The 9,171-nt window shown below is 40.7% G+C and overlaps 1 protein-coding gene across 3 annotated transcripts; it reads right to left on the bottom strand.

Moving 5' to 3' along the window:
• Positions 1–350: 350 nt before the first annotated feature.
• NFYB (nuclear transcription factor Y subunit beta) lies at positions 351–8,775 on the bottom strand. Of its 3 annotated transcripts, XM_072401164.1 has the most exons (8): positions 8,622–8,740; positions 5,303–5,364; positions 3,713–3,806; positions 3,111–3,244; positions 1,852–2,049; positions 1,172–1,253; positions 936–1,015; positions 351–791 (listed from the first exon to the last, which is right to left on the bottom strand). In XM_072401164.1, the coding sequence occupies exons 2-8, from the start codon at positions 5,324–5,326 to the stop codon at positions 759–761; spliced, it is 645 nt and encodes a 214-aa protein (XP_072257265.1). In that variant the 5' UTR covers positions 5,327–5,364; positions 8,622–8,740; the 3' UTR covers positions 351–758. The 3 variants fall into 3 exon arrangements, with proteins under 3 accessions (XP_072257265.1, XP_072257263.1, XP_072257262.1); XM_072401162.1 differs by lacking the exon at positions 5,303–5,364 and having other exon boundaries at positions 936–1,012; positions 8,622–8,775; XM_072401161.1 differs by lacking the exon at positions 5,303–5,364 and having other exon boundaries at positions 8,622–8,774.
• Between the last annotated feature and the right edge of the window lie 396 nt (positions 8,776–9,171).

Consider the following 9,171-nt stretch of genomic DNA (forward strand, 5'->3'; position numbering starts at 1 on the left):
TCTGTCTACAGAATTCAGTCAACCAAAGTACAGTAACTAGATAAAATGCCTCATTGACAAAGGAAATTTCTTTTTTTTTTTTTTGGAATACTCCTTTTCTAACTGTTTACACTATTTCATAATGCATCAAGTCATATCTAAATCAGTTTCGGAATCTGAGTTAAGGTTCATTTTAAGGTATATTTTTTTTTAGCCGTCTTTACAAAAAAGAATACATTGGTGTTATACTATAACTTAGAAGGAAAGGAAACAATCAGCACACAGACATAATGAAATTAGTAAATTACCACTTTTTTTAAAATGTCCAATAAATCAGCCATTGAGCATCAAAGAAAAAAAAAAAAAACAGATTACACACTTTAAGTCTTTTCTTTTATTTGATTTACAAAAAGAAGTTACACGATTCAATATGAAAATAATAAACTGTCTAAAAAAAAATCTCAGACAGTAATAAATCATTAATTTACAATGCATACAGGAGTCAGAAGAACAACTCTTGTACAAAAAACAAAAACCCTAACAGTTTTAAAACCCAATACTTAAAATTGACGGAGGGGAAAATAAACCACAAAAGGTGGAGGTTATCGCCCTATGCAACACACCCAAAGAAGCTACATTACAGAAACTTAATATACAAAAAGTTAAATTAAAACAAAATAAAAAATAAACTCTCACTCCATTGCAATCCAACATGGCATTCAAATACATATAGCTTTCTTCCTGACGTGATGTTTACAGCTGGAAGCATCTCTTTAAAATCAGGAGAACTGGATTTGTTGAACACCTGATATCTCTAAATAAAGATATATTAGGAAGTGTTTTGGTATATGTACACAACTTCAATCTGAACAAATCATTTACATTTGTAAATATAAAGCATTCATTTTCAATATTTTATATTTAAATCCCGAACATTGCCTTTGTTGTAACCATACCTGTTGATATGAGGTTGTATAGACCATAACATTTTGCTGTTGCCCATCTGTAGTTATCAAGCCTGCTGGTATTTGGCCTGCTGTAAAGAAAAAGTCATACATAATTGATCCCAATTATCTTGTCTTAGTGTAAAAAAAATGTATTATTACCCCATACTTACAGGGTTTTACAACATATGTCAACCAATATTAATACTAGTACCATGCCTTCTATTTGTATATGGTTAGGTACTCACTAAAGGCTTCCTCTGAGAGCTCCTCTCCAAGACCATCGGCTGTTGTGACAGTGCCACCGAGGCCCTTTTCACCTTTCATTGCCTGTAAAGAAAAAAAAAAAGAAAAAATAGATATGTCTGTGGCAGTGTCACATTTCCAATAATGTAAAATGTTTTTCTAATCTAAAAAAAAATGTTATAGTTCCTTGCATAAGCATTGATACCCCTTGAAAATGTTTGCACTCTGTAGTGTTACAACCTAAAACAAAATAGGTACATTTCAAAGACGCCCAATATAAAAATTTAAAAGAAAACAATTATACATACGATCCAAGTCACCTATACTATCACTACTTTTTCAGACTAAAATGTAAAAAAAGAAATTGACAGTAATAAACATTAAGGGATCACTTAGATGTATTAATGTTTTATGAGTATTGTACCCTTATAGATCATGGAACTTTTGTGCAATTGGAAGGACAGTCCCTTTACTGTGCATACATAACCGTGCACTGGCCAAGTTAAAGGGGGAGCTCATTAAAGATTGTGCCATTGTGCTCTAAATGTAATGTCAGAAATCCTGTACTGTTCCTAGTGAAAGATCTGGCCTGATAAAATGACAGTGAGTGAACAGAGTAAAAACAAACAACAACCCTGGCCTGACAATCATAACTCAGTATGTGCTTTGCCTCAGAACCTACCTCTCTGAATTTCTGAAGGTACAGTTTTAATGGTTCCACATAGCTATCAAAGCCTAGGGTGGACATGGCAAATAAAATGTCTTCTCCGTTGATGGTTTTTCGCTTCTCCTGATGACACCTTTCGCTGGCTTCAGATGTGATAAAGCTTATGAATTCACTGACACATTCCTGTACACATTCCTTGGCATCTTTTGCTATCTAAAAGAAGATGAAGTTTTAAAATGCGCGCCTGCCAATATGGTAGGTGACAATTGCCAAAAAACCCACCTAAATGAAAATAACAGAAATGAGAGAATATGGCACTGGGGCAATAATCTTCATCCTTCACTATTTGGTGAATCACTGACCGAAACAAAGCATGCAAATGTCATGTCAACATCCCAACACTTTTCTTGTTAAATGCTTGTTCCAGGTCAGTGACTCGCAAAGTGAATCAAGGAACAAGTCCAAAGATAGAACATTCTGTAGTTCACAGTGGCAGCTTCAATATTGTTATCCAAGCAAGCAACTGCTAAACCAAAATCTAATCTGTCTTCTCCCCCTTCAGCTATCAATAAAGATTTAAACTGATTTTTTAATGAAAAAAAAATCCTCCCCAGAGCAACATCAACTAAACACAATTATGATTTCTATCCAAGTGAAAATGGAAGTTGTGCTTAAAACTGTATCTATAAAATCAGTAGGATAAATAAAAAGAAGAAAGGACACACTGCTAGCTCACAGGCCATGTTAATGGAGCAGAATCTGAAACCGCTAGTGTGCATATGGGATTTATTATCCATAGCTTTGGCAATATGACTTCCAGATGTGTCTGTAATTCTGCACTTAAAATACTCAGTTGCATTTAAATATATTTTACCTTACCTGACTTTTAGGCAGCAATGTGTTTGAGATAATAAATCCCATGCCAAGACAAACAAAATTTTTTGATAAGCCATATGAAAGGACATGTTTCAGGGAAATGAAACACACTGCTAGTAAATAACTGTATGGAGCTGGACAGATCACACACACAAGCCTATGTATGAAATGTGATTATGCTGCAGTTACAATAAGCTTATCACATATGCTTGAAATGTAAAAGAAATTCTGCCTTAAGAAGTGGTGAAATGGGAATTCATGACTGTCTTCTCTAGAAGGTTCCCACAGCAAATAGGCTAAACAACTTCGCACCTCTTCTGCCTGAAGCTTAGTATTGACTGAGGGTGAAAAGTTAGGCTGTACGGTAGATTAGCAAAAGTGGAATCTGTAGACATTACTTTTCCTGTTTGTGGTATGGCATTTTTCATTATCCTTGCCACATTGGCGATTGGCAGATAAATATCTTGTTCTCTGAAAGTCTCTTTAGAGCCATTTGTGTCATCTGGATCATTTAGGCTGTCTTCTGTGTCCCCTAAAAAAAGCAGACATGGATAAATCAAACATGACCTAGCAGGATGAAGTTACTTACCAATATTACTAAGAATATGCAATGATACATAATTACTGAACATGGATGGAATACACTATCTATACATCAGGTTGAGACCCAAAACGAAATGAAGGACAAGCAAGATTTGGTTACTGAGACCAGAGGTTTATAGTATGCAAACGTATTGGTAATAAATATGTAGAAAGGATGAAGTACCCCAAAGTAAAAGGGTAAGGGTGACCTGCTACATATAATACATATTATATAACCATTTGCTAGTCTCACTGCCTAGTTTATCACTGATGTCACAAAAAAAAACTATCACATAGCATCCATGTATCTTGTCCCTATGTTAGAATATTAAAAACATTTTCCATTATCAATAGCTTGTGGATCCACCATTATAAATTCAAGGACATTCTTTGCATTACAACTATTTTGTAGACATACCATCATGTGGTTGAATAACATAATGACTTCCTCCAATGTAGTCTGCAGAAATTCCTAACTGGGATGTATCTGTTGTAGCGTTATCACCGTCCATCTGCAAACAGAAATATAAATATTAAAACAATAGTAAATGTATATACTTCCCACATTCCCTAGAGGTCATGAACTGGATTGACAAATGTTTATGGGTGAGCTTATGTTTAAAATTTGCATACAAGACAGTTACATCTTTTGTTACTGGAAAAAATAACTACAGGTCACTTGCTTGAAGAAGCACTATTTGCATCTAAACTGTCTGAATCATACCTCCAACATTCTGTGGAGGCAGATAAAAGTGGGGGGCTCCAAATAGCACTAATAGCGATACCACTGGCCAGGGCTTGGAAAGAGGGAGAAATTGTTGCTGACATTGTAAATATGATTTATGAACAAACATTATTGACACCAATGAAAGGTGTTGGTTTTATTGCTGTAATTTAACTTCTACTAGTATAGAAGGGGTAGTCACTGCTCAAACCCATATTATGAATTGGTGTCATTGACTGCAATGGAGAGGGGTTGTCTCTACATCATGCCGAATGACGATTATTTTAGAAACCCTTGCAAGTCTGTGTGGCAGTGCATCTCTTCCATACAGCTGGTGTGAGAAGGGAACATGGTGACAGTAAGCTCTCTAGGAGGGGGCTAGCCCCTTTATATGCATTATCTGTTTTTTGACAATATGTAAAGCAATTGCCAAGTTTGCGGTTTTACTATAACTGCTCAATAACCACTGCAGGATTGTATGTGCTAATAGGAGTCTAGGAAAGAAATATATTTCTATATGTGGTCTACCCCAAGTCCAGCATGGGCATTATGTTTATTCAGTAGCTTCTTTAGTTACATAGTTGATCAGGTTGAGAAAAAAAGTCCATCAAGTCCAACAACTATGGAAAACACATGTTAGAAACCAGCATATCCTAGATAAAGCCATATATATATATATATATATATATATATATATATATATATATATATATATATATAACAGAGGAAGGCAAAAAAACGTGGTTCAATTTACACCAACAGGGGGAAAAATCTTCCTGACCCCATGAAGCAATTTGATGTTCCCTGGATCAAGTCTCTGGTGTCATTTATTTTAAGCTTTATTACCCAGCTATATTCTGTGCTTCTAGAAAAGCATTCAGCTTTTTCTTTTAGCAATCTATAGAATGGGCAAAAAATAATTCCTGAGGGAGCCGATTCCACATTTTTACAGACCTTACAGTGAAGAATCCCTTCCTTATCCAGAGATTAAACTTTTCCTCCACTCCTTACTACACAGAACCTCTACTACATTGAATCTTGCCACCTTAGAATTTTAACTTAACAGAGTAAACCAAAGTTAGAGATCGGGGTTATAAGTTAATGCTCCAAAATTGTGTTTGCCCATGAAGGAAATGCCGACTGGAACAAACCAAAAAAAGAAAAGAGAGCACTGTATAGCGAGCAGCTTTCTTCTGCAGGCAGCACAAGAACACCGCAGCTTTACCAGGCAATCTGTTTTTGATTTGAAGATTTACTTCTCTATACACCCTCTGTTCTTCTCACCATTCCATGTGAGACCGGCTCCATAGTGCTGCTCCTTCTCCCTCTCTTCCTGTCTCCAATTTCTTAATGTAAAGCAGAAACAAAGGTAAGAGGCATGTCCATGAAACAAGTGTGGGAGCTAAGGGGTAAAAGAATGTCTCCCCATGTCATTTCCTAAGTAAACTATCTCCTAGAAACTCAAAATAACAACTAATGTAAAGCCTACATAAAAACAAATTACCCAATACATTACCCAATACATATCAAAGCTGAATACTGTCAGATGTCAGACTTGGACCACTTCAGGTTTTGAAGGTCCGTCCCTAGAATTATTGTATTTAAAGATTTGATTGTTTTCAACAACACTGCAGCATAATGAAATCATACAAAAGTACACAAGGCTGCCAGAGATCTCCGCTCCAAATCACAACACTGCCTAGGCTGTAGATATAGAAAGAGATGATGAGAAGAGATGATCTGCACAGATACTCACCGAGAAATTGAAGCATGGTTTGTAAATAAGGCTCAGATCATCAGCAGGATTGAAGAAACCTTGCGCTGCCTGGTATGCTTCACATTTACCTACTTTGTCTTGTTACTCTATAGGCCAGGCATGTTCAAAGTCCGGCCCGGGAGCCAATTGTGGCCCATGTTCAGATTTCCACCGGCCCACAGCCTCCGTCATAAAATCAATAATATGCGGCCCGCCAGCACTGTTGGCCAGAGTATAAAATATACGCGTACAAAATAGCTATTTTATATTTCATTGGAGTTGATCAACCACCTTACAATTATCGTCCCGCTGCTCGGCGGGCATAATCGGCAGGACGGGAGTCCCCATGTCTGCATGACCCTACGTCATTATAGTGGGCGTAAGCTATGCGGGCACACACAGACCACGCTTGTTCTGATTCCAAGAATGTGCTCTGCACGGAGGCCGCATTGACACCGCACTCTGTGCACAGGGAATCCCTCGCGTTACCCCGGTGGGGGTGTGCCGTGCCGGACCGGCGTAGACCACGCCCCCACTAACCAAGTACATGCTGAATGGTCGGCCCTCACACATTTTCACCTCACCAAATCTACCCCTCTTTGCAAAAAGTTTGGACACCCCTGATATAGGCAATAATTATGGATATCACAAGGTTTGGTATATTCCATTATACTGAGCATTATGTTCTGACGTCTTTTTTATGCACAGTTGAATGGAATTTGCACATCCCTTCAGCCAGAAAAGTGAGCAATATCTAGCAGGTACCCAAATACAAATAAACACTGAGCATTGCCAGACAAAAAAAAAAAAAAAAAGTTAATGTAAGATGAAAATGGGGTGAATCTAGTATCCAATAATTTTATAAGGTGGAGCTGATTTGCAATACAAAACTTTGGCATTGGTGCAGGATATTCTCTGGGATAACAAAGCAAATCAAGTCTGCAGAACTACAAATTATTTAAAGTGTTTTCTTTTTAAAACTACATTTTTACATAAATATCACTTAGTGATGGATTTTTTGTGTGAATTGGTTATGCAAACATTATAGGCTTTATTTGAAATGCTATTTTAACCACTATTGTGATCCCAGGGAAACCCTGATGAGCCCAAATCAGTACATGGCGTGCCCTTTACACATATGACAATAGGGCCACTGGGTTCAGAGCTTCCTCAGGGATCAAAGCTGCACCTTGCCGGCTGCTCGGTCACTCAGCACAGCCCAGGACCCCAAAGAGCCAGCATCTGCAGATTCTACAGTGGGCAGCACTGAACCCCTCACTGCCCCCATTTATTTTCTATGGGGCTGCTGTGGGTGAATGCTACATGTGGTGTATAACCAAGGCTGGGTCTACATGGACCTTTATTAAAAATGCATGTAAACGTTCCTATTACGTTTATATGCGTTTTTATGCACTTTTATTAGCCTTTTAAAGCTTGCTTATGCTGCGGTTTTAACTAATTTGCATATTAAGTGTTTAAAAACGCGGGAAGCCACGGGAAAACGTCCCATTAAATCAATAGAAGCATTTACTTGCATTTTAATATGCTAAATAAAATGTAGATAAATGTCATAAACGTGCCTCAAGGAAACGTCCTGGTGTAGATTAACCCATTGTATTGCAGAGGGCTTTAAAAAGCCACAGGTTATACCCCGGGGAAACAGTCCATGTAGACTAAGCCTAAGGCAGAAGTTTCCTGGCATGAGTATCTGCAACCTCACCTCCATTCTGACACAACCTATGGGTGAATCCTTTTTTACCAGCCCCTGGCCCCATATAACAAAACAATTATTAAAAATCATGAAATGGCCAAACAAAAGGAAGATACAGTGGAAAGAATGTCATGTTACACTGAAACTAGAAATATGCTGCTAAAGTAAAAAACATTTCAAGTAGAAAGAGAAGGAAAAATAAAACCATACAGCCAAAACGTATTACTTTCTGGAACTGTTCCTATTTATTTGAATGGGGGAGGTTGGTAGCATGGTTGAGCCTGAGGCAGAGCTCTGGTCCTGCAAGCAGCCTACATTTCTCTATGGGGGCCCCGAATGTCCATAACCCCTGGTCACATCTCCGGTCCACACCTTGTATACAGCCATGGAAGGACAAGGGTTCATTGTGTGCAGTGGGACAATCCTATTACAGCCATGTCATACTAGGGTGGGATAAGAGGTGCCAGGGATCACATTGCTGCCCATCTCCCCTGTCTATACACAGGCTCTTGTAGTATTCGCACATCTCCTGTGTGGGTGAATGTGGCCCCATCCCAGGTAAAACAATGAGGGTATGGGTGGCACACACACATCTGATCGCTGTATTCCCGCATTATAGCGCTGTGTTGTCCCCTCCCGGTGTGACCTGGCGGGCTGATCTTGTGTTGTTCTAGCTCCTCTGCCCATAGCACAAAGCCCTCACCGTACAATGGCTGTGGCCACATTACCGGCACCCCAATATAGCGGGGCAGAGAACAAAATGGGGGCAGTATGGGGGTCACACACGGTAACCCCCCCGGCACATCCATCATGCGCTCCATTAGCCTGCCTTGTCTCCCCCACATCAGCCCCGCCACACACAGCCGGTCACGCCAGCCACAAGGAGTGAGGCCCGGGGCAGTGTGAAGGCGGCCTCCCCGCTCTATAATAGGCGGCCCCGAGGCTCGCAGGACAAAGCGCGGCATCTGCAGTGAGGGAAGCGCAGCGCTACCGACACAGCACAGAGCCCCGGAGCCTCCGTGCCGCCCAGTGTACGGTAGTGAGGCGGGCGTCACACACACTGCCGGATCCGGACATTTCATTTGAGCTGCGGGGAGGAATCGGTTAGCAATCATTGGCCGAAGCCAGGCACAAACCTCCAGTGCGGCCCTGGTTGGCTCCCTGCACGAATCGGCTGTTTGGTTGGACAGAAAATGGCTGCGAAGGAGCCAGTCCCAGCGCGGAGTAGCGCTTCCGTAATTCGGCCTCTCCTCCCACCGCTCACAGGCCTGGGCTGCTCTTCCAGGATCTGGCCACCGCCCCCACCTCTCAATGTACCGCGCAGCCTCCAGGCTTTGCCCTCTGCAGGCCATCGCCCAGCCGCCGCTCTTCCAACAGCTAGCCATCTCCCCCGCCATACATTCCATTCCACCAGCTACCTCATCTATGAAAGAGTTGGCACCTCCCCCTCCTTCCCCGGCTGTGCTGTGTACAGGGGGCGCCCCCTCCTCGGTGTGTGTAGGTGGACGGCTGTGCTGCTGTAGTATTGCTGCGAGGGGACGGCTGTTCTGTCCATGTTGTGTCCCCCCGCCGGTACTACAGATACACAAAGGCGGCAGGGACTGGGAGCTCGTCATTATTATTATTATTATGTATGTACAGTTAGGTGAGAGAAGGAGACCCACACCACCCCCTACTTTGTTGCCA

This window comes from Pyxicephalus adspersus, chromosome 2, assembly GCF_032062135.1.
Source record: "Pyxicephalus adspersus chromosome 2, UCB_Pads_2.0, whole genome shotgun sequence".
NCBI classification, from domain to species: Eukaryota; Metazoa; Chordata; class Amphibia; order Anura; family Pyxicephalidae; genus Pyxicephalus; species Pyxicephalus adspersus.